Genomic DNA, 26,410 nt, shown 5'->3' with positions numbered 1-26,410 from the left:
TCTTTCCTCTTCTCATCAGTAGCACATATGGAGTCTGTTTATTGTTGAGTAGCTGACAAATCACTGACAAAAATGTATTTAGACAGATTACAGAAAATTTGGAGAATTAGGGGAAAAACATTTTATTTTATGGCAGAGTTTTCTTAATTTATGTGTAGGCTTTTTGATGCTCCTGCTTTTTATTTCAGTAACTGGGATCAGTGAGCTAAATCATATTCTTAAAATGTGGCTGTCATGCAAATAGTTGTTACTTTAATATGACATTAAAAAAATCAACACTTGATGAGATTTAAGATTTTTGGTGGTGCATTCTGCCAGTGTCTGGTTTAGTTTAGGACTCCCTGTGACGAGGAGCTGGTCCAGGGGATTGCCTCTTTCTGGTTGCCTGGTGGTTTTTATGCCTGTTTTCTTCTTTTAGGAGTCAGGGATATAATAATAAATCCCATTAACCTTCTGACAAGTTAAAACTTATCCAGGCTCCCTGTCATTCGGTCTTTCTCTTCAGCTTTTTCTGCTCTGAAAACAAATGTACAAAAGCAAATATGAGCAGGAAGTGGAGGGAGGGTAGGAGAGAAAAACAGATCAACCTTATCTGGGGTCGCTACCCCTTCCCACAGTTTAGCTCCTAAGCAGATGGATGTGGGTTTACAAATGTCGTCTCTGGTGTAGCTGAATAAGGTTTTTAAAGCTGTTGTACCATATTTTAACACTTTCCATTAATAGCTTTGCAAATTAGCACTCCTTCTGCTTTTGACCTTTGACCTCTGAGTTGCCTGCCCAATTTACAAATATGCTACACAAAATCACAAGATTTTCTATCTGTAGCTGCTGAAATAAGCTGTGAAAATGTAGAGGGATATGAATTTTTTAAAGGGCTTTCAGTGCCACATGACACTTCATAGCCATGATCATTAACTGCTGCTGTCTAATTGCTAGAGCTTATTTTTCAGTGTTAGTAGAGTTGCTGTATGGAAAAAACGTGGACATGCAATGCTTAGTTCAGTGAAACAAAATTAACAATTCTTCATGTCTGTTTAAAGGAAGGGATTATTAGGTTTACAGTGCCTAGAATGTGTAAAACATTGCCCACCCACAGTGTTCCTGACGACGTTCACTGCAGTTGCTCCAGTGAGCTGCTGGTCATGCAACTGCATCCCTCTGTTGCATGTGGGGTCAGTTTTCTCTTATTCCTTCTTATGGGTAACATTCTCACCTGTTAATATTGTACAAATACTTTTGTTCCTTCTAGGTGATTCCTAGAGGATTTAGGCTGGATTTTAAGTATAAGTGCTATTGATAAAAGTCCTATTTTGTGTTAACCCAAAGGGGTGTTCACACAAAAGTTCTTCAAGCACTTCTGATTCATTTGTGATTATTATGCACCTGGTTATTTGTAATATTGTTGCTATTTGATTAAAATCTTGACAATGAAAATACATTCTGCATCCCACTTGGTTTAGTGTCAAACAAAATGCAGTATTTAAACAGATCTGGCATTTTTTTTCTTTATAAAGTTGCACATTTTGAATACTTATCCACACACAGTAAAACTGTTCTGTGCAAGTACCATAGGGCACTTGCTTCTGAAATCCTAGAATAATGGAGGGTGTAATTGTAGGTTTTAAAACACATTTCTTCCTGTCTACCCATCCATTTGTTTCCATTGCATTTTGTCATGGTATTAAATGCTTGTAGGAACATTCCAAACTGCAGTGGTGTGCCTATTCAAACAAGTAATCCATCAAAAATTAACTTTCCATCACAGCAATTGGCTTATGCCTCTAAAATTCTAGTTAGAATAGGTTTCATATGCAAGGGAATTAAATTTCTTCCCTGATCACTCTAAATTAAATTGAGAAGATTAAGTTCTTCTGTTAACCAAGTCTCTTCATCCTGAGCGCAAAATGGGAAGATGTGCAGGTTTTTACATACTGGCTGTAGCAAGTCAGTCTCACTATGAAATACTGGGTAAAGGCTCTTCTCTTTCCTCATTTTCTCTCTTTATAAGTTCCAAGTAACATTCGCCTTCTTCACGGGGCTGTTTGTGTATTAGGGGCTCTACCTAGGAACTGTATGGCTGTGGGGGGTTCCACATGCTGTACTGAACAAGGGAGAAAGTTCCTCTTTCCTAAATGACTACTAGCACGTCCACCTAGGGCTTAAGGACATCCCACTAGCATAAAAAATGTCCAATAATCACTCCCAGATTGCAGTTCTGATGTTTATTTTTAGCAGAAAATTGTGTTCTGATTGCTTTAAAAATAACAGCAGGGAAAGATTTAGGTACTGTCACTGTTGTGGACAGCAGCAAACTTCCTGAAATGCTGTGCTTTCCATATAGAGTCTCTTGAAGACACCGCTGTCACAGGCAAGTGAATTGCACTTCCCTCTTTCATTACAAGGAGCCTATTTTGCTCTCTGTTCCTGAGGCTCTGTGCACAGAACTCTCTTGACATCAGCTGAGCACAGGTTCAGGTTGTGAGGGAGGAAGGGCACAATAGCAGTTGGTTTCTGCAAGAAGAATTTTGTCTTTAGTGACAAGAGGCTACTCCTAGGTTTAATGAAATGCTGCAAGTCTCCTTGTATTGCAGGTTTTTATGTGGAGTTTACAGTGTTAACCACTGAAAAGTTAAGCAGAATGGACTATTTGAGGTCTTATTTTGTTCTGGCTTGCATTATGTAAACCTCTGAAAATAGTGATTTACTATGTAAATGTTTCTCTAACTAATGTTAGGGTGATTAACTAGTGTTTTTTTGGAAACTGTCTTGGAAATCTGTTTTATTGAATACAGGACTACCACAGGGTTCAGCGTCACTTTATTTTCCTGATTTGTTATAGGAAACGTTCTCAAATACAATCAGCATGATTTATATAAAATGATCGAGCTTTTCTGGTGAGAGATAATTGAGATCTAATCTGAATCCCTGACGAACCACAGCTTCCTGCATTGGCCTGTTGCTATTGGTAACATAAAGGGAGTAAAATAGAACTTCATACGAAATGCCTTTAAACTTTACTGGCATGTACAGGCATGGAACAGCGTTGAATTTTTTAGTTTAATCTTTGAGAAGCCGACGTGTTAAGGAAATGCTTTTTCCATATTAAGTGAAGATGAATTTAGGAAGAGTACTGCTAGGAAAAATAACTGCTGTTTCTTACGAGGAGCGGGTAAGTGATATGAATTATATTTAGCTAAAGCAAGGCATTGTTGTAGTGAGAAATTAGAATAGGTTATTGTTATTGGCAAGAAATTAGAGAAGAATAGGATCAGCTTCAGAATGCTTTTTGCTTAGCCTTTAAGCTTTTTTACTTTAAAGTATTTGAGTTAAAATTCCTTTGTAAATGCAAACATTGGGTTTTATTCTCAGAGAAAAGTGGTATTGTTATGCCAACTAACACTGAGATTTTGATATGTATTTATGAACTATGCCCAATATGTATAAAGCTAAAAACCCAGTATGTTTATAATGTGTGCCTATTATTTAATTATGTGCAATATATTTTATATATGCGTTCTGTACTATTATATCAATATTGTATCTTTAGGTAAGACTTGATATATTTTGTATATATCTCTATAAAAATAATTTTAGGGATAGATTTGGTACTTAAGGTACTATTTATATGTGATAAGATTGGTTTTGTTTGGGGTAAAACGTTGAACATTTATTTCTTAAAGGAATTCCAAATGTCACATCGTAATTCTTCATATGTTATTTTTATAGATTCAAATATTTGACAAAATTATATGGAATATATTTAGTAAAGTTATTGTACTATAGTTGTACAGTATGTTTTACTTCAGAACTCTTACATATAGAATGCTCTTGTGTTAACTGTTATAAATTCAATTTGGTGGTAGAGAATTGAAAAGTGAAATTGTGTAATAGTCCTCCTTTAAGTGGCATTCTGAAGGGGCACTCTTCTCAAAGAATTCTAAATCATCAAATTAATTGCAATAATATTCTGAAATGGGGATAAAAAGCCTGTTATGTTATGCTACTTTTTAGGTGAGAAGTACTTTTGAGATTATTTATTAGAAGGAAAAACTAGCAATAATTGATGAGTAATGTGGCTTTATTTTTTATTTAAAATGTTACAATTGTATATACCATATTTTGAGGCTTGATCTCCCTCCCCCCCCAGAGTCCACTGGAGTTCATGGCATGAACGATGTTGATGCTGTAATATATTTGAAAATACATATATATCATGTAAATCCTGGAGTAATGTGACTGAAGACCTTGGGATCTGCTCTTAATTCATACCTTGGCAAAAGGAGAAGTTGCTTCAGGTGATTTAAGTAGTTTGAACAAAGCTAGATGCAAGCAGATGGTCAACTGAGTGATAGGCTTTCCCTGAGATAAGTGACAGAACGTTTGAAAGTTGGCTCTTTGTATACAGCCTGTAATCTTCAGAACCCAGCAGATTTCCTAGCATTATCCTCTATACTGAAATCGTATCAGAAAATTAGTTTAGAAGGTTGGTGGAGCTAGGTGTGCTATTCTAACCTGAAAGGTTTATTTACAGGGACTTTATAAAATAGTGTGTAAAGTGATATAGTACTGGGTAAGTAACAGATTCTGGCAGCACTCAGAGAATTCTTTGGATGCAGCAAGAAATTGATGCCTGTATTGCAAGAAAGTGTGCTTTGGACAAGCGACAGAGAGGTCATTTTTAATCCCTTTCATTCTGAATCTTTCTGGATGCCTAGGAAAAAAATAGATATTTCTGTTTAGTCTGTGATTCTGTCATTGTTAGAATAGGAGAGAGAAATACATCTTCACTCTCCTTACAGATTTTACCCTCTGTCTCTCAGGAGGAGTGGGAAACAGAGATGTTCTTTGACTCAGGAAGGCACTCACCCCCACTGTAATGGCAGAGATGATTTCATGTTGCTCCATTTTATTGCTAAGGCCTGGCATTTCCCAGTATGTGTCACCCCTCAGTATCCCCCTCTTTCCCTTTGTTCTACTCCAGTATTTGAGCATGGCTTCAACTTGAGTGACAAATCTTGAGGTGGAGAAAAAGGACATTTTTTGTATTGTATTACCCGGGTAGATGTACACATGGATTTAATTGCTCAATATAATGTCTGGGCTATAGGGGGGGTATTTTTTGGTTTTCTGCAGGATGTTGTTATGGCAGAATTGGACAGTACCTAGTCACTTCTCTGGGACCTGATCCATGTAAAATGGAACATGTGAGATGGAACCAAGTGGATAAGAGTTTCTGTCACCTCAAAGATGTCATCAGACAAGCTTCATGCAGAAGTGCACACATCTAGCAGGTTATAGGCCATGAAAGCTAAAAGATACAACCTGCTCCAACCTTATGAACTTTCAGCCTTATGAATTATTCTCCTCTATGCCCTCTCTCCCTTTGTACCTTGGTATACAAGGTACTATGTTGTCTGCTTCTGTTCTGGAAAAAAAATTAGGTACTCACAAAGTAGTTTTCTCCCTGATAATTATTGTAAGCTTAAACTATTTTAGATTTGTTGCTAGCAGACCTGAACAGAACATCAAAAGCTCACAGGCCCTTCTGGTTTTTCCACCTAGCAAAGAGAAATGATGCAAAGAGAAATGTAACATGTTTTCTCTTATTCAGAAATTCATGCTATCAAATATATGCTGAAGCATTTGCCAGTTTAGAGAGCATCTTTTGCTATATGATAAGTGGGAAGCCACTCTTCAGCTTGCTGGCCCTGCCACTGAAATCACAGAGCTCCAGACCCTGCCCTGAAGCCCCCAGAGCAGAGCTGCATCCCCCAGCTTTGCAGGGTGTGTGAGTGTCTGTGTAACTCAGCTGCTAGTCCAGCTAGATGAACAAACAGAGTTCCCATGAAGGGATATACTGGAAGGCATTTTAACTTTCCTAAATTAGATTTATTTTTAAATCTTTGGTAGTTTGTTACCATCAGATTCCTGGCATATACCATGGGCTTTTTACTAAACCAATTTGGTAACTGGGGTAATTGGAAGAACCAATTTCAGTTCTTATCTGGTTGTGAAAGATTTGATGGTTTCATACAATTAGATTTTATCTCTGGATGATAGCTCATAGGTATATTCACAACATATATGTTCTGTCATTTGGAATTAAAAGCTTAAATACTTTTAAAAAAATCTTCACATTAGCCCTAACTGGCACAGAGTCATGCCCTGTCCTTCCTCCTCTTTCAGAAAAGGCTACCTACAGGAGCTTTTCAATTTTATAGCTTTCTGATACTCTGATGCTCTTCAATAGGTGGTTCTTAATATGTATGTAGTGTTAAATTTCATCAAATAATCAAACTTTTTATGTGTAGTACATCAAATTGTGTCCTGAAGAGCCTCCAGTGGTGGGAAACATGAATGCTGAAGAATGAAAAAAAGCCCCCAACATAAACTGTATTTTTAAAATGAGATCATCATAGTATTTAAAAAAATCTGGTCTTGCAACTTATACCTTTCAAAGACAAATCTAGACAAGTTTCAGCTGAACAGTTTAGAAGAGAAACTTCTTTGTCTGAATGTGGACTGCATGCAATTTCTGACAGGTTTAAACTGAGATTTCTAAGTACTCACAAACGTAGTTTGAACATATTACTGTGAATTCTTGCACAGTAATTACAAGCTTTAGTTTCTAGGTTTTATTGAATTAGGTGGATTTAGTTACACATGAATTGAAAGAAATGTTCTTAAAATATATTTTATTCTGTGATCTATAGAAAAAATAGGATATAGGATAATGCTTGGAATATGATAAGTATATTTAGTGACTTTGTAATGTAAAATATATTCCTCCTATAGGTGCTTTTCTAAAATGTTCTAACATAAAAATTACTAAGGCCCTGCTTGGAGAGATTTTAAGATGCTGATAGATGTAATGCAACATGCAGTAGATGAAGCATTTAAAATAAACAAACAAAACCAACCTGTGGTGTGTAGAAAGTTCACTGCATTAACTTATGCTAAATGGATTGAAATAAAACTCTGTGTCCATTCATGATCGAGCTTTTCTATGAAATTGCACCATTTTCCCTTTAAAATTGTATTTTATAATTGTTAACTTCCCAGTTTTTGGCAGAAGTGGTATGAATATTCTTTCTGCTATCATGAAAATCCAATTAATTTTGCTTCGTACCTTTCAAAAACATGAAGAATTGTACTTAGTGTTTGAATCTAGGTTAATGAAAGCTAACAAAGTGTATGACCATTCCTAAAATGTAGATATTTTGAAAAGACTTTGTTTTTTTTTCTTCTGTCTAATGTGTAAACTGATACTATTACTTTACTTTGAGTCATCCTTTTCATCGTTCTTTTAAAAATGACATTGAAGTTGTTTATTCATTAACTGTACTGTACAGTGATGTGACTAAGAAATTAGAAGCAATCATATTTATAAACCAAATTTCAGTAATGCAAATTAAATTTTCTAAATTACAAACATGAATTAAATTATGGCTTCTGAATTCAGAACATGATCACTTGGCTTATGTGCAAAATAGAAGTAGAAAAGATGTCCTAAGCCCCACAGAAGGATTGTAACCAGAACCATGTTTTTGATACCTGAAACAAAACTATTAAAGGGAGATGCTTGGAGATACTTTTCATTATATGATTATGCTTCAGAGATCCAGAAGCATTTATGTAGTTAAGCAAGAAATGTCACCATTTTTTCATTTTTAAAATCTTTTCCATGAGAGGTGTATTTGTGTTTACCTGAACTAGCACCAGGGGAATGATATCAATAGAGGTTAGTTTAGACTTTGAAAGTCCCAGAATACTTGTGTCAGAGACTAGATCAGATCCCCTCCTGGTGATGGGAATGGTGAGGCCACACAGTTTGTAACAAGTTCTTCAGAGAGTGTCAACAGCAGGGTGAGAGCCTGCAGTGAAAGAGAGAAAGAAAGGAGAAGATATTACCAAAGGTTTTTGTGGATTTTGAATAAGAGTGGGAGTGTTTGTTGCCAAGGCTGAAAACTACAAACTATGAAGAGGTAGCTGTTAGCTTGAATTGTGTTTATATTTGTGCTTTTCTTCTGTGTGTTTCTGACCTTCAAGAAGTTTTAGATACTATAGGGCATTCTTTCCTAGCTTTTTAATGAGCAGTACAAATGAAGAGAGTGTTCTTTAACTATTTAGAAGGTTTTTTAAAGGTTCAAGGACACTTTCAATGGACAAGAAAAGATTGGCCAAACTAAAATAAAGATGCTTTCTATTAGTCATTAAAAATCAATGCAAACTTAAATCTAAAAATCATTTGTCCTCCAGACTTCACTCAGCTGAGTGTCAAGGTTCAAGGACTGGAGTACCTATTTGGGAAATGGTCAGTACTTGGATTTAATGAGGTGTTAGATGCCTTGAGGTCAATTATGATGAAAGTTGAGAAGTTTAGGGTAGATAAGCACATGAATTTCAACATTTCACTAGAATACTAATTGTCCTTGAAAATCTGATGTACAATATGGGTAGAGGTGGTGAGGAGTTCTTATTGCAAGTTAAGTTCTAGCTTATTGCAAGCACTCTGAACATCCTTTTGTTTCTGTGACAGTCAGAAGTGACTGACAGGGAAAGTTTTTAAAGTCACCTGACTGACAAAACACTGAATTTTCATTTTAATTCCACATATCTCCAAATACTACAACAAATTAAAGTGCATGAGATATTGTTTTAATTCATATTGTTTTCCAGTCTTTGCAGGTCAGTTTTAGGTATATACCTTGTCACAAGTACCAACTGACTGTCTCTGCCCCTCTAAGAAGGACTTTTGGGAGCAGGGTAGTTACCACAGCAGGAAATGCTTCTTCCAGTAAATATTGGTGGGATCAAATCCCTGGAAAGTAGTGGTTGAAAGACCTGGGGTGAATTTCATACTGGGGAGAAAACAACTGTGAGAAATAACAGCTGGCTTCTTTAGATTTTCCTCTCTAATATTACCTGTTATTAATAAGGTGATGAAAGTAGCTAACACTGCAAATGCTAAGTGAATCTCAAAGATTTCTGATACTTGCCATGAAACTTCAGTAACACTTCTTTTTTTCTTCTTTTTTATTGCAGTCAGCAACTGTTTCTGATGGAGGTAAGCTGAAGCTTGTTTTTACTTTTATAATAAAAAATAATCAATTTTCCACATTAAGCAACATAATATGTGGTAAATTATGTGCTTTATTACAAGATGTAAGTCCAAGGTGGTGCAGAATTCTGTGGCTGCTTTGGGAACTGTGCCAGTGAAAATATTGCAGGCTTGTGTTCACATACTTTCACTGGTTTATTTGCATAATAATTTTTTTGGTACATTTATGTATACACATTTTTATTGTAACTAGGCTTCTTCATTCATAATAATAGAGGCAGTGCTGGTTGACTTCTTTGTAATTGGATGATAGATAAAATCTCATTCTCTGTTTTATTGTTCCTTACACACCTCGTTTGCTTTTAAAGAGATGCTCTAGCTTCTAAGTTGTAAGCTGTGTTGGTACATTTGTTGAGGTTGAACTTTCTTAAGTGTGATCCTTTTTGAGAAGGGGGTGAGTAATTTGATATTTGTAAAATCCCAGCATGGAGCTTTTGCATTTCTGGAGTACTTCTAAGTAAACTCCTCTTTATTGCACATAAGCTGGTTTGTTTTGATTTTAACATGCCTTTAATGTTTTAAAGGATGTCCACTCTTTGTTAAACATTAGAAGACGATTTCTCTGAAGCTTTGAAATTAATTGAAACAGTTTAAAAAGGCTTCCTTAATGGAATAAAGGAATTTGTGTAGTGTGGGGTATACAGGAGATGGCTTTTCTCCTTGTCTTCTCTGGCAGGAGTTGGTTCACTTGATCCTGAAGAGAAACTCATTTTTGCTTTTTTTTGCATTTGCTGTTCTTTGACAACATTACAAGACAAATTTATTAAATAAAAAGGGCAAAAGGGAACAGGCTGTGTTACTGTAATCAGTGCAGTGAAATTGGAAAAAAATATTGGGAATGCTAAGGATAATTTTTTAATATTAGGTGCAAATGTAAATGAAAATTCACAATACTATTTACAAAACTTCTTCATATCCTAATTTCTGATTCCTTGCAAGACTAAAACTGCACTTCAGAAAAACATTACTCTTTTGGTTTTTTTGCTGGAGCCACTTTCCAGTTGCTGACTTTGTCAGGTATTTTCCTTCTCTACTACTGACACAGTCTAATGCTTTACTTCTGTCTGGATGAGAAGGTAGACTCCGTGTTGTATCTGTCTTGTCCACAAAGTGATAAAACAACGAAGCAAAAAATAATAGTTTTATTCTGCTTTCTATTTCTAAAACGTAGCCTGTGTTTTTCTGGGAAAAATGCGTATTTTTTTTTGCCACATGTTATCTTCTTGATATAAAAATCAAAGCAGACCACAGACTTTCTGACTGTGTATGTAGTTGTTGAGGACCAAAGACTTGATTGATCTTTTTTTAGGTAAAATGCAATGTACTTGTGTCTTGTCTCCACGAGGGGTCTTGTTCTATGTTAATGAAAATTATTTCGTTGCTTATCCAGACTTGGGAATCCCTGTGATAGTACTCATACAATAATAATTTCAAGATTTTTATCCTTCCAGCTGAAAATTTATTTTAAAACTTCCACTTATTTTCACTTCTTCCAATATGACTTGTGTCTTACTCTAAATCTGTAGGGAACTATTTTCACAATTAATTCTATGCAGTTTTATGATCTCATGAAATCTAAGGGCCATGTAAGGTCACAAAGGTGAAAAAACAGCCAAGAAGTTATGTGCCATTTTCTGCTGACTTGTATTCCCTATTTTTTTAGCTGGTTCAGAATTTAACGTGAACTCTCTCTTCATTGTTAAATGCTACTTAAGAAGGGGTATAATTTGTGTAAAAAATGGTAGTTGAACTATATTGAATAATATTGAATCAATGCTTAAATACCCAGATCGTGGGTTAGAAAAATAGGAGCCAGAGAGACTTTAACCAGAAAAAGTGAAATTAAATAAATTCCTAATTCATCTCAAGCTGCATTGAGTAAATAGTTCTGATTCATGCATGAATTATGTTTTCTAACATTTACTTTCATTGAGTATGGCACAGTGCTGAAATTTTTTCAGTTTTCCTTAATCTCACTAATACACAAACAGATCCACAGACTTAAACATTTTAGGGTGTGTCTAGTTAGAGAAATTTTCACCAGTGTAACCATTAGTACAGCACTGCATACTTCCCTTCCTAGACTAAATCTTTGTCATCACAGAATCACAGAATGATTTGGGTTGGAAGGGACCGTAAAGGTCAACTTGTTCCAGCCTCCCTGCCATCCAACCTGGCCTTGACACTTCCAGAGATGGGACAACCTGTGGGCAACCTGTTCCAGCATTATCATTGCTGTCAGAGTGAAAAATTCTAATATCTACTCTAAATCTACCCTCCTTCAGTTTAAAGCCCTTTGTCTGCTCTTGTCAGAAGTCCCTCTCGAGCTCTCTTGTAGCCCCCTTTAGGTACTGGAAGGTGTTCTGAGGTCTCTCCAGGACCTCCTCTTCTGCTTGGTATTATTAATTAATATTAGTGTTTGTACATATAACTAGATTCTGTAAATACTCTTGTTAAGCTTTAGTTTGGGAAGAAAATTCATGTGTAAAAAGCAATTATGTGTTTATATGCATCTCTTCAGTATGGCGGGAGGCACAACAGTTCTTTGTATATTTTCTTTCCAAAGTCAATGAAGATTTATGTCATATGGCTTTTATTATGTTAGAGCCTGGCCCTGGAAACCATCTACGCCTTTGTGTTTATTTTATATTTTACATCCCAGCTTGTGCAAGGCTGGGATTTTCTTATCAGCCAAAACTCTGCACTTGAGCATTGCAAGATAGCTGACACGTAAATTAGTATTTTTCCCAGATGTGCTGACCAGTGGCAGCTCTTAACTGTCAAAATCAAACTAATTCATTTGTGTAATGAAATGCAGACAATCAGAATGCAAACTGTAATAATGCTTAGATGCAAGATTACTGCTGTAGATCAACTGTTCTGCAGCACCTCTGCTCTAGGAGTAGCAGGAACCATTTTATGTTACTCCAGTGACCTGTAATTAGCAGGTTTCTCTTACTTCCCACCTCAGAAACTGTCCTTTGCTGCTGACTGTGGGAGCTGTGGGAGTGTGTACACAGCACGCAGGCTGTGCCTGATGTTTTGAGCACTGTGCCATCTGAATTGTCACTGAGATGATCAATAGTCCCCAGCTAATGTGTGACTTTGCTATTTATACCTGGAGGGCACTTTAGAAAGGAAAAACCTTAAGGTCAAAGGATCTATAACAGAAGTACCATCATCATTCATCTCCCAGACAGAGGTGGTGAGGTATCTGAGCTAGTGAGAATGTCTGAGTCAGTTCTCACCTGCTATTCCCTGCAGAGATCAGTTCCACAAAGCTGAAATACTTCAGCCTAAAAGATACTATATGCACATTTTTTTCCTAAGATACTACTTTGCTGTAGTTTCTGCTGAATTATGTTTTTAGTGTTCATCATTTGGAAGGAATTTTCATAAGGAAAAGTGTTCCTAAAGACCTTTCTGAAAGGAACCTGATGTTTGCATTAATAAATAATGTAAAAATGTATTTTAAAATAACTGACGAAGGTAAGGCAAAAAATTTGCAATGAAGTGCAAAATAAAGCAAATCACTGTTTAAGCTTTTTTGTACTATAAATACAGATGGATTGTTTCCTCTAACAGGTATATGACTTATTTGTCAGTTCTGCTGGTGGTGCATGCTCACTGTAGCTGTGTTCCACTGTAGCATAAATAATTCAAGCTCCTTTAGCAGCAGTGGCAAAAGGTCTTTTCTTTAAATTATTTATGTAGCATTTTATAATGCTTTGTGTTAAGTATACTATTGCTTCCCTCTGCTTGAAGCAACGAGGGTAAGGAATCAATTTGTTTAGAGTGGTGTTAGAAGCTCCCAGGAATTGCTGTGGGGAACTTTGTTAGCTTCTCTGATCCCAGAGCTGCAGAGGAACAAACAATGTGCTGCACAGTGAGACTAGTCTGCACCCAATGGGTTCCGGGACGTCTCAGCTGAACTTGGTATGGATTCAGAAGGATGGCTTTCAGTGAAGGGCTTGAAGTATTTGATTAAGTGGCACCACAGTGGCTCTTACCAGCTTTATCCAGGTAATGTATTTGGTGATTATATGATTTGTGTGCATTCCTATGATTGCGAGGAATGTGCTTAGCTTCTCACAACAATAAAATTTATTTGTAGGCTGAAAAATGTATACAAAATACATACAAATGTATACAAAATAGCCTTCATTTATTTTATTTAGGCTTATGGCTTTATATTATCTAAACCAAAACTTCTGTAGCCATCCTATCCTGAATACTTTCAAGACTTAGTTGATTAAAGCCTGTATTTTCTTACATAATTCTGTTTTCATAAAACAAATAAAATCAAGACCCTCCATGGAATGTGTAAACACAAAAAGTGCAAAACATTGTGTTTTGAGGATTTTTTAGATAGCATTCTGTGTCAGTTCTGTATTTCCAAAATATAATAAATGAAACTGAATGACTTTGCACTCAAAGTAGTTTTTCCTCAGTAGGTATGGTTGCTATCAAGCAGAACAAAAATAAAGTTAAGTCCCTGGGATTTGAAATGTTTGATCAAGGAGCCTCCTTTTACAGGTAATACAAGATAAGTCGGTGCTTCCAGCAGTGATGACAGAGGAAGGCAGGCATTTGGAAACTTCCCAGAACTGCTGTATCCATGTTGTCCGTGCAGAGCTGGGATTTTTCACATTAAACTCCTCTGACATCTTGAGATTCCCAACTGCTCCTTTTCTTTTTTAAAATACTTTCAAGGAGAAGGAAGAGGAGTCCACTTTGCACAAGAGGCCTGTGGTGAGAACATGTGAGGGTGAGAGGCAGGGCTCTGTGTTTCCTCTGATGATCATCACAGGAGGGCTCATTAGATGAAATCTGTGATGGGCTTGGAAAGTTTCTCCACTCCTGCTTTCCAAGGTGGGCTGCATATCCCTAGGAATGCATGAGAGTTAGGAAACCTGATGCTGGAGTCTTACATTGGAAACATTCCTCTGCAGGAGGAGGAGAGGAGCAGGAGTTGTGCCCTACACAGTCTTCATTTAAGTGTGATTTGGATAAATTTGGTACTAATGGTAGAGTCGAAGAGGTGTTTTTCCTTCTATCTGACTTTCTTTTTCTCCAGTTCTAAATGGTGTATCTGCACTAGGCTGTAACTGTTTTAATTGCAGCTGATGATCTGAGTGGTAAAAGAACTAGAATAACCAAGCCTTTTCTGGCAAACAACCTTTTCTGTATTGTTTTCAGCTTGATGGGTACCACAGCAGAAAGCTCTACAGATTTTAAAAGTAAACCAACTTAATTTTTTCATTAAGGAAAACCAAAGCTGTGCCAGGGTTAAGTATAAATTAAAATAGTTCTTTTTGAAAAAAGTCTGAATTACCTAAATTAAATCTACAGAGACAGTCTACTGGGAATGAGTAATCCCTTAATACTGTGTTAACATATTGGAGGACTTGTGCTAGTCGTTCTTTGGTTGTTGGAAATAGCGTCTTATTTTGGTTCATTTGTTTTCATGGGATCTCCAGAGTTGGGAGTGTATCAGAGGAGGGAGCACCCAGTGCAGTTTAGAGGAGTGTAACTCTGAGGAGCTGGAGAGAGCAGGCAGCTGGTGGCAATTAGAGGTAGTTAGCAGTTACCCAGGTGTAAACACTGGAGGCTGTAATTGCAGTTTGGTTTCCCGGCTGCCTGGGGAAATTGAACGCCTGCCACCGGGAGGGAGGTGATGCTGATGATTGCTGTGCCTGCCACTTCCCAATCCCTTCTGAGTCCTAAGGCACTGTGGCTCCAGGATCCAGAGCTGAGCACTTGGTGTGGCTGCTCCCTAATTTCTCTCTGTCAGCCAAGTAGGTTTCAGGTGTTTGGTATGTGGGATGAGTTTGCCTTTCTGACTTTGCCTGTAAGGAACAAGGAAATTTTCATCATTCATCACTGGAGAATGCTGTGAGAACACTCCAGGAGTGAGCCAATATCTGAAACTGTTCCAGATCTATCAAGAAGTGGGTGTCTGTTTATATCCTGGACTGTAAAATAGAACATACCCACCTGTGGAGTTAAAGCAAAATACTACAGATAATAAAGTTAGATATTGTTCTCTTCAGATTCACATTAACTTCTTTCACAATAGTTCCACTCTGGTAACAGGCATTCACTAATGAAGTTGACAGTTGACTTGGTTATGTTCTTTCATATGTCTTAACGGAAAAAAAGAAATAAATATTTGTATAAGAAAATTTGGCATTATTTGCTGAGTGTTTGTAATTAACTTTGATTAATATGGTGATTAGGTGAAGAAAGTTATTTATAGCACTGATTTGTTAGTAGTGTCCTTAAATAGTATCACTGTTGAAAATACAAAGTTACCTTTTGTATTTCCCTCATCTAATTCTGTATCCTTGTCTTACTTATTTTATTTTTGTCTTAAAAAATAGCTTTGCTTACAGAAACTCAGTTAACTGTTACATCTTAGCAAATATTTCTGAGCTAAGAATATGTTTATTTAAAAATTAAATTTTGGAACTCTTAATTTTTTTCCTTATCTTTACAACTATCTTTATCACTTTTTCCAATGCTTGTAACTGTTTTTGAATGGTGCATTTTTTCAAAGCTCTTACTTCCAGGGAGGAACAGTAATGTATTGTAACATGAAGTTTGGAAATGCAGAGTGCTTTCAAATACTTCTAACATGAAAGGGGACCTTGGGAGAGCATATAAAGTAGGGTCTTTTTGGTGAAATTACTCATTGCTTTAGTTAGTCTAAGTGATTAACTGAGGAAAATCATAAAAATATCCCTGTGAAGCACAGTGCATTTCTGACTGGTTGTGAATTCAGCTTGCTCCAACAGATTGCATTTCTAGTGAGCTGCATACTTGCTTTTCCATTTGGCATAAAATTGCTGAATATACCATCTATTTAATTTGAGGGTATTATTTTCTCACATCTGTTACTGCAAATTTTTCAAATAATTGAATGTCTGTGATTTTTTTCATCCCTTCATCAAAGAATCTCATTCAGTTTGGCATCTGTGTGCAACCTGTCCTGCTCCAAGCAGGGAGATCAGACCAGGTAGCTCGGGCTTTAGTTGTGTCTCCACAATGAATTAAACCTTACATCACCTCTGTCAAGTGTGCAGCTGTGCGTGCAGCATTACCACTTTTACATTTGTGTACACTGGGAGGTGAAGGGACCATCCTGTAAAAGGGTGTGCAAGAAGTAAATGACAAATCTGTGAATAGAGCCCGGCTGTAAGCAGTTCCCTCTCTTAGTTAGAGCAGCCATTTCTTTCCCCTTTCTACTTCTGTGAACAAATGGTCACTTTGACACTTTTTGTGTGCCTATTTTGTTTACTGACATGACAGAGATGATCTAGGGTTAATACTTGAAATTTTTGGCCTGCTACACAAGGAGGTTTTTTTGTGTATCCCTGAATTCTCCGTAGGTTCTTGTTAATTTGTTTCTCAGAATAAAAAATCACTTCTGTTTTTTCAAGATCTAAAGAATCTGGCAATTTCTCATCTTGGGGTCTGTAGATTATTCCAGTATGTTGGTTGGAATCTGGAAGGAATCCCTAATTTTATCAGAAAGCATAATAAATGAAGGATCTATGGTTTGATGTCTCTTATTTCCTATGGAGGAGGAAGGTATCCCTTACTAGCTCATTTTCCTAACGTTCTTTTCCACAATTGACTCCTCTCCTAAATTTTCAGTGTTAGTGGGAATCTTGTAATTCCATGTAAAATTTCACAGATTGCCTGTCTACCAATTGAAGTGTAATATGAAATTTTGCTGTCTTCTATCACCTAATAGGTTTTTGCCCACATTCTGGTGAACAGTGGGTTCTTGAAGGTCAACTTGCCTTGGATAATCTTCTGAAGGAGTGCAGTCCATAGTGTGAGAAATATAAAGAGGAAAATGTATTTTATTTTGTTGTACAAGAAAAAAGATTTTGTTTTGGGCTTGCCCCTTCTGCTTCTGTCAGGGGACTGCTGTTAAGACACTTATTTAATTTTCTTTGCAGTAGAACAGAAGAAACTTGAGAAGTGTTTGGGGTGGTTTTTTTTCCTATGTAGCTGCTCTTAGTAAAAATGGAGTGGGATATTTAGAAGTCTGCACCACTGTCAGTTTGCGCAGGAGGTGTGATAAACCAAATAAACAATATGGAAGAGTAAAAGTGAATAATACTTTACTGACAGATGTAATTTCCTTTATTAACAGAGCTGAATAGCACTGAATTGAAAGACTGCATCAGTGAGAACAGCCTCAGTAGCAATGCCAGCCTTCCCAGCGTGCAGAGCTGCCGGCGCCTGCGAGAACGGAGAGTTGCAAGCTGGGCTGTTTCCTTTGAGCGGCTTCTTCAGGACTCTGTTGGTGTTAAATATTTTTCGGTGAGTTTTGAGGGACAATGAGAGGTTTTCCAAAATACCTGATACTGCTGCAGTAGTTTTCCTGTATTCTTTTTTTTCCTTGACACTCTTCTTGCAGAGGACAAGAGACACAGGAGTTCATTCATGCTCTGTTGTTATCTGAGCATCTTTCTGAGTTTACACAGTTGAGTAAGAGTTGATATTAATATCCAGATTGCCATGCATCTCTGCATAGCAGAAATTTCAGGTGAAAATGGAAGCTATGTTTGGATTTGTCTGGGAACTTTTAGAATGCTTCCCCATTTTGCAAAATGGTTTCATTTTTTTTGTATCTGTAGCCTTTGTACAAGAAGAAGGAAGTACTTTTGGTAGTTTCCTAAGAATGGGTTGTTATTCACATCTATCTCCTGAAACGTTGGAAGGCACATAGAAGATGTTTTCAATGACAGAGTGGCTTATTTTCCTGCAAAAGGTTTTTAGAAATACTTTTTGGAAGTTGTTATGGTAGTTACAACCAGAGCACTGGTTAAAACTGCAGCTTCAAGGAGTAATGCTGAGTATTTGCAAAGCATAAATACTTTGCAATACCTCAATACTGTTTTGCACAGCACATTTATGAAGTTGTAAATAGCATCATCTCTATTTTGCAAGGAAACTGAGGGTGTATACTTTTGCTTTGTTGCTCTGAGAGTGTGTTGCTGATTCTGAACATGTTACACAGGGACGGTTTGTGCTGCCCAAGTAATTTTCACAATGAGAATATAAGGAAACGTGTGGTATAGGAGAGGTAGATTATTGGAATCTGCAGTAACTCAGAAAGACTCTTTTCCTTGATACAAAAGTATTAAGAGATCACAATGGTTAATAAGGAGACTTCCATATTAAATGGTGGGGGAACCCAAAACCTGCATTAACAGTGAACATCTGTTTGTGGAAACAGAGAAGAGGAAAGCAAAATAATACATCCTGAATACTGTGTTCCTTAGTTTAGCAGAGAAGTCTGAGAGTTAATAGCATTTCTGCTTTCATACTGAGACTTCTTGTCAGGCTGGAAGAAAAGATATAGTTCTGATGTTAGAGTCCATCTGAAAAATGATGTAGTTCTTGGGGCTCCTACTGAAGGTTCAATTGACTTAGTTCTAATTACTTGTAAACCTCCGGTAAACTTGTGTACACTTAGGAAACTGCTGCATTAAATTTTTAGCTGCTATGATACTTCAAAACTTACATTATAAATGTCAAAAGTAGCTAATATAATTTTAATAAATGTTCAGATTAAAAGGTTAAAGATACACTTCATTTCAGCAAAAGCCAACCTCAGATATTCAGAAAGTTTTACTTTTCACCTGCCTTTTATTCTAATTAAAACTTCTTTTTATAAACCTTGCAAAAGCACATGTCTTAAAGAAATACCAACTTTGAAAAATCATTAGGGAATGTTAAAGTTTATTGTATGCACCACCATTTTCTTGAGGCCCAGGAGATGTCCAGAGCCATTGCTTAGATTTATTAACCTGGTTGCCATAACACTGTACAGTTACAGATTGCTGCCAGTATCCAGGAACATTTAATTTATGGCCCCATAGCAAGTGTCTTGGTGCATGTGGGATCCAGCATCTGCCTTTGCTGAGGACAGCTTTGTCACAGAGCAGGAATTACTCTCTAAGAAGGAGAGATTTTGCATGTTTTGCAAATACTCACACTTTGCATAATAGCTGCTGCTTAGAGCAGTCAGCCAGGAGGTGAGAGCTGTTTGCAGGTTCCCCCTTCAAGGGGTTCAGACCAACCTCTGCAGCTTCCCAGCCATGGCTGACAGCTGCTTGTCTGCCTGATGTTCCAGCTGGGCCACCACTCAGCCCTCCTGGTGAAGCTGAGTTGTTGGACAGCCAGCCGTGCCCAAATCCTGTGGCCACAAGGAAGTAAGTGGGAGATGGACTCTGGGTTCACAGGGAATGTGCCAAGGGGGAAGTAGGCAGTTGTGTTCCAGTTCTTGCTCACTCATTTGGTTCTCTTTTAATATGTAATTAGATGTAAAGTGCAGAAATGTTCCCCTGAGTACTCTATGTATCGTCCTTTATGCATTTGGTGTGTCAGCTTATGTATCTGAAGAACTTTAAATTCAGAGCTTCCCTGTATTGTAGTTTATCTCAATTGCTTTCTTAAAGCTGGACTCCCTAAACTCGATGTAAATCTGAAAAGCACAAATAAACTGAACTTTATTTCTGTGGAGATTCTTCTTACACAGCTTTCTGAAGCTGCTTTGTATGATAAGGAAGTTTCACTGATACCCATGTGATGATTGAGTGAAGGTTGTGGTGGATCAAGTTAATTTTTTAATTTTTTTATTTTCCCCTGATGGTTAAAATGCTTTTAAGATGCTGAGAGAATATTGAATTATAGAGATTTGAATACAGGACAGTTTATGCTTGAAGAGTTTTCCAACTGAATCAGTACCAGTGTTCCTTTGGACTTTAGGATGCTGTAATATAAATGTCCTGATTATTGTGTGTTGTACTGGGAGATAGTTTTTTTTCCCTCTCAGTGAGTATTTTCTGAAGAGAAACCATGTAACCACAGTGAACAGTGATAATTTTTTTTTAATAGTTGCCATGTGATGCAAAAAGACATTGTAATGAATCCAGGTTGATTATGGGCACTTCTTGATAAACATCTATATCAGTAGAACAGCAATTAAAGACAGTTTACAGTGTCACTTTTAAATCTAGTTTATAAACTATTTAAATTTTTATTAAAAGTTTATTCACCATTTTATGCACTACTTAGCATAGCATTTTAAACTTTGTACTTGCAAATGATTTGATTGTAACTTCATGTATTCTTCTCAGTTATATACATTTAAAAAGACACGAGAAAGAGAGGGAGCACCAGGTACGTATTGGACATACATTGATTTTTACTTTAGAAAAAACTGGATTGTGAGACTGATTGAAAGCTTACCTTTATGCAAACTTTCCAAGCATTATATATATGTTGTTTAAGCTGGCAAGTAACTTTTCTTTGAGGCCTTTATTTATTTGCTTATTTTTTCTGCTAGGAATTTCTACGGAAAGAATTTAGCGAAGAAAATATTTTATTTTGGCAGGCCTGTGAATATTTTAACCATGTACCTGCACATGATAAAAAAGAGGTAAGTTAATTTCAGCACCTTGTGCTGCTTCTTCAGAAATTATTACTCCTTCAAGATTATTGAAGTTAATGGAGCTGTGCTCAGTATGTGTACTGTGATGTCACTAAAACAGGGTGGGATGACCTAAATTTAAGATGTTGGATATGTTTAAAGTGCAGAGGTAGCTCTGTAAGATTGAGGTAAGGTATCTTGGATGTTGCAAATGGCCAGCAGTGGTAGCCCAGTGGTGGAAGTGAAGAGCAAGTTAATTGACCATGTCAAGGAGAGGACTCTTACACTCTTTTTGCTAGACTGCCTTCACCAACCAAGGTTTCTAAATAACTTAATTATCTGCTGCTCCAAGGGTAGGGCTCTCATGTTTTTTCACAAATTATGAGAATCTCCGTCTCATCCTTTTGAGGGAGTCCTACATTGGTCAGGCAATTTGGGTGAATTTTGAACTTTATACAGGTTGGCAACAGTTCTGTCTACACCACAGCCAAATCTAGTCAGGTTTATGTGGTGGGAACAGTCTCTCTTCCAAGTCTCTCTTAACTCTTTTGTCTACTAATGAGGTTTTTTTCTTCTACTTTCTTCTGTCTTCAAACAATGTATTTTCTGAACACCACCCTTAAGGGCTGTGGGCTCACCTTGGTGGGTTTTTCATTATTTTTGTGATGTGAATGTTTCAAAGTAAACAAGTTAAAAATGAGTGCTTTTGACTGTAAATATTCATATATATACTTGCCTTTTTCTCACTTCTAGAAATTGAAGCTTAGAGGATGTATTTAAATAGTAACTATTATGTAAAAGGTCTAAAATCTTAAAAAAAAATCTACTCTCCTTTTTAAAAAATACCTGCTGTGCTTCACTGCTTGATTATTTTAATTTTTATTTGGAGGACAACTTTTACTGTTCAAGAAATATTTGATGACTATTTGTAATCATAAAGAAAAAACCCTTTTTATGTGCTTAAAACTCTCAAAAGCTGATATATGAAAAATACACATATAAAAGATTCAGGAGTGGCTATATATTTTTGGGTGGATTATATCAGTGTAAGAAATGCCTAGCTAAAAATACGGTTTTAAAACCAACATTCATTTAGCATTTTTTTTTCTGTAGCTTTCTTACAGGGCTCGGGAGATCTTCAGTAAGTTCTTGTGTAGCAAAGCTACAACCCCAGTTAATATTGACAGCCAGGCACAGCTGGCAGATGATATTCTCAATTCTCCCCATCCAGATATGTTCAAGGAACAGCAACTTCAGGTAACCATAGTAACCATGAATGCTCTATGTTTATGTCTGTTATATTTTCCTTTATAATCTATAAAAATAGTTTTTACATGCTGTATATTTTAGACTCTGTTAGAAGAATAGAAAAAAGGCTGTTTTTCTGTTATGTGGAGAGAAAATTTTCACTTAACTAAAAAATAACCTGAAAAGTACTATTATTGAAATGAGGGTTTAGTTCAAGTAAATAATTCCATGTGTTGCAGCACCATTGCATAGAGTGTTTGCATATGGCTGCTTTTCTTTTCTTTAGTGGAGAGTTGAGTACAGAAATAGTGTCTAATTTTGGTTTTTAAAATGTCAGTTTTATTAAGGGAGTTGTTCTCTTACGCTTTAGTACTACTGTCAGGGTAAGAGATTGTAGAAGTGTTAGAGTCTGAAGACCTCTGAAGTGGATGCATTTTAAATAATGATTGATAATCAGAACAGTTATGCAACAACAAGATACACTTTACATTTTCTGTAGAATTCAAATTCCTACTGTTTTTTCCTAAGTCATCTCTTTGGTAACTCTTCCACCCTACCAGTTTATTTGTAGAAGTAGTTTTGATATCACCATTTTGAAATGAAGGCTATAGCTTTAATGAACCAGGTCACAATCTCAGGACACAATCTCAGGACACAGTCTCAGACCATGTGCTTTGGGGCAATCTGAGCAGCAGGGTATAGTGCCATCCTCCTGCAAATTGGAGATAGAGGGGTAGCTCTGACTGCTGGTCTGGTAGCTTCCAGCATTATAGCTACTCCTTATGCACCTCCCAAGCCTGAGCCTTCTGTGGGAATTACCAGTCACCACCTTTCCAGACATTTTTTCATGCATTTTTCATCCTGGTGCTGTGGAGACCATGCCTGAATTCCTCCTTATCCTCTCCACTTTGTTTCGTGGAGTACAAGGTGTCCTGATGAGTCAGGTGACAGGGTTGATGCAGGTTTTGTCCCTTTGGAAATGCTGTATCCTTGGTAGGAGGGCTCATAATACAGGAGAAAATACTCAGGAGAATTCCTGCTGTGGGTCCAGTCCCAGCCACATGGCCTGTCTGTGCCTGATCTCTTCTCTCAAACTGTCAGTGCCTCAGTGTCAGACCCACTCCTTTCACTGAAAAATGAAGTAGGGCAGGATGAGAATGACTTCTGCTGCAGGACGTGCCCTTGGAGCTTGTCTGAGGTGCTGGTGGTGTGTTGCCTGGCTGAGGTCAGTGCTGGGGAATCAGCTGCTTGGTGGCCCTTAATGTCTTGGTGTCAGCGGGTGGTTCTGCAGGCCAGTTTGTGGTCTTGGTGGATGGCACCACTTGAGAACACAGAGCTGTGGGTTGTGTAGTTACTGCATCACACCCACAGACTCTCAAAGTTCAGCTCATGGTGGTGACACAACCTTAACAAAGCGAAAGCTCTGCATTTGTGGTCTTTCACAAGATTTTTTAGATTTGAACACTGGCCACAGAGTGCAAGGGTGCTGCTTTGTGGTGGTTGTTGGATGAGTGTGATGCTGGGGAATAGGGAGTGTTGCTGTAAGGCTGCAGAGGAGTGGCAGAAGTGTGTGGGGAAAGTGCCTTGGAAACGCTTTCAGGCCATTCTCTTTCAAGCACTGCCTGTTGGGAATACCCCTGGAAGTTGCTTTCTGCTGTGTCCTGACAAATTTGTCCATGATCTTGTTGTTAGAGGTTGTAATAGTAGTGTGGATGCAGCCAAAGCACCTAGTTAGGATGTTGTTCCTTTTTGTAAATTGAATAAGAACAAGCATTTTCAATGTTTCTGGATGGAGGACAGTGTAGGTCACTTGAACATACTAAAATAAGAATAGCAGCATGTACTTCATATAGAGTTGATAATGGATGTAAGTTTTTCTACTCTAGTATATCTGAAAATTTCAAATTATGCTTTTAAAATATGTTTTTAATTTGTAAGAGCAACAACTAGCATCTGCTAGCCTCTTCCCAATAAGCAGAAATCATTAAGACATGTAAATATGATAATAATTCTAAATATAGGAAATCATGGTTGTAGTGTGGGCTAGAAACATGGGGCAGATGATAATCAGCTCAAGGTAAATTACTTACCCTCTCATGACTCTGTCCAGCAAAGTTAAAAGGTTGTAATTTTTGTGCTGCATTAAGTATGTTTAATTTGCAGACTGTCAAAGCTAGCATATACAGAAGTATTTTTCTGTAGCTTACCATGTGGAAAACAGTGCATTAAAAGGCCCAACAGGCAGCACCTAAGCAGGAATGGGAATATACAGAGGGGAAAGTCAAAACCATGGAAGTCGGCATTCAGTTTGAGTTAGGTTTCTGTGACTCTGCAGGATCAAGTTCTCTCTGCTCTATCTTACTGTTTACAAGATAGGTTTTGGGCTAAAGCCTATTGAGAAGGGTGTGTCTGCACAGTCTGAAGCATGGTTTCCAACTGCAAATGGGCCACTCATCTCAGTGATGGACTTTACACTCTTTATATATGGGAATGGTTATGGGAATGCCATATCTTGTTGGGTGGTACCTACCTTCCTTTGCTTGTGAGGAATTTGTCATGTCCAAAGAAGTAGACATTCAAACTGTTTTTTCAGATCAACTGAAACATGGGAGAAGATACTGGGCTAGAAGTATGGATTAACTTAAAACAGCAGGTTTGCAAAAATGGAACAAAAATTTAAACATTATTTAGCATTTAAGAAAAAGCTCTTGTTCACTTTCATAAATTCAGCTTCAGTTAAATCAGCCTCAAATATTTGTTCCAGGCCTGGTCTAGAGCTGATTTCTTCCTCTATGGTTAAAAATAAATGTTGGTCATTTAATGTAAACTGTTCTCTTTCAAGATCTACAGCACCTTGGTTATTGAATTGTCCAGAGATACTGATGGGTTTTTTCCTTATAGTTGGGCACATGACTGTGGTTTACTGCTAACACTTGTCAGTTGTGGGTTAATGACATGATGATCTGAGAGGTTTTTTCCAGCCTAAATGATTCTGTGACTCTGTGAACATTGTATATGCTGTAAAAGACTCCCAGCTTCTTCTCACATCAGCAATTAATTTTGTGTGTCTTGTATCATAGTGTATTATTGCATATTGTGATTATATCATATTTGTGTGTTTTAGAACATAAACTTCTTGTTCACAGCTACCTTAAAACATACTTGTATAACTTAATGCTTTCACATACAGTGTTAGTGTAATAACCTTTCAAATGTTTTAAATGGCCAGCTTGCTACATGCTCCACACAGAATGGCATCAACACAGTAAAAGAGGATGGTGTTGTCAAGACTCTGCAGCATCTCAGCTTGCAGTTTGCACAAATCATAACTTATTTTCTGAACCTGTAATAAGGGAATAGATCAAATTATATTTCACTTTAAAATGGGTACAGTGTATTTAGTCAGGTCTAAACAATGTCATACCTGTGCTGTTTACAGCCTGATGTCCTAAATTTTGGGGGAGTTTCCTGTTGCAAAGCAGCTTCATTTTCTTGATGCGTTACTGGAATGTATGTAACCATTATCTTCTGCCATTTAATTTCAGATATTTAACTTGATGAAGTTTGATAGCTATACTCGCTTCCTCAAATCCCCCCTTTACCAAGAATGCATCTTAGCTGAAGTGGAAGGACGTCCTCTTCCTGATCCTCAGCGTGTTCCCAGCAGCCCCACTTCTAAACACAGTGTCAGTTCGGAGAAGTCCAACATGTCAACACCAAAAAAGGTGACTTTTGCATTGTTGTTATCTCAAAACAATGTTTTTAAATAATCTTTTTAAACTTCTTCAGAAAATCAAAAATAATATATAAAGTAAAATTAAAAGTTGTGGTTAGAGATGCTGGCAAATACAATTGCAAAATTTTTGTGTACTCAGGAATATACTTATTTTTTATCCTTGCCTTTGAATCAGTTTTCTAGGTATTGCTGAATATAATTTTAAATCTTCATTATTATTTAACTATATGTGTACAAATGAAAAGTAAGGGTTATTTTGTTAATGCACCATTTCAGAAGCTTATGTTGGTTGAATATGGGAATTAAGATGTGATAATTTAACCTTTGCTGAGAGGAGATATTTTATCAGAAGTTTTGGAGAAGGCTTAACCTAAACTAACTCATTTTGGCAAAGGGTAGTTTTTAATTTCTTAGCTCCTACTAAACTAAGATAATTCTGTGTTAAATAAGTACAATTGCTTAAAAATTAGACCAGTAGTCTTACTGACTGATCCCTTGACATTATTTAGGGTTTATTCTTTTCTTCTTGTAGATAATACCACCATAGCATTACATAACTGTATGGGTAAATTATAACTTCTCATTTTTCATGTCAATCACTACAGATCACCCCATCTGCCATTATGTATTCTTATGACTAGGAACCTTTAAAAAGTAGCATTTCAAGGAATATTCTAATAATCTAAAAAGAATACTAGCTTGTTAAAAGCAAGTTTAGTTTAATATCAAACATTCCTGACATTTGTATTCTTCAACTCTAATAAATACTTGATTATACTTGTAAATGTTAAACAGTACTTTATCTTTGTCTTTGAAAGCTGTTCATGTTCAAGCCTAGCCTAGGAAAAAT

General features: G+C 36.9%; 1 protein-coding gene across 5 annotated transcripts in view; it reads left to right on the top strand.

The window, feature by feature from the left end:
* RGS12 (regulator of G protein signaling 12) overlaps nucleotides 1–26,410 on the top strand; it is a 78,315-nt gene that overhangs the window by 26,184 nt on the left and 25,721 nt on the right. For all 5 annotated transcript variants that reach the window (XM_053976334.1, XM_053976332.1, XM_053976333.1 and 2 more), the window contains exons 3-7: nucleotides 9,046–9,067; nucleotides 17,289–17,458; nucleotides 20,493–20,585; nucleotides 21,690–21,833; nucleotides 25,370–25,549. In XM_053976334.1, the coding sequence (XP_053832309.1) occupies nucleotides 9,046–9,067; nucleotides 17,289–17,458; nucleotides 20,493–20,585; nucleotides 21,690–21,833; nucleotides 25,370–25,549 (609 nt within the window). The remainder of the gene's footprint in view (nucleotides 1–9,045; nucleotides 9,068–17,288; nucleotides 17,459–20,492; nucleotides 20,586–21,689; nucleotides 21,834–25,369; nucleotides 25,550–26,410) is intronic.

The sequence above is a fragment of the Vidua macroura genome, chromosome 4 (assembly GCF_024509145.1).
Source record: "Vidua macroura isolate BioBank_ID:100142 chromosome 4, ASM2450914v1, whole genome shotgun sequence".
In the NCBI taxonomy this organism is placed as follows: Eukaryota; Metazoa; Chordata; class Aves; order Passeriformes; family Viduidae; genus Vidua; species Vidua macroura.
Note: the sequence above shows the minus strand (reverse complement) of the source record. Positions and strands in the feature narration are given on the sequence as shown.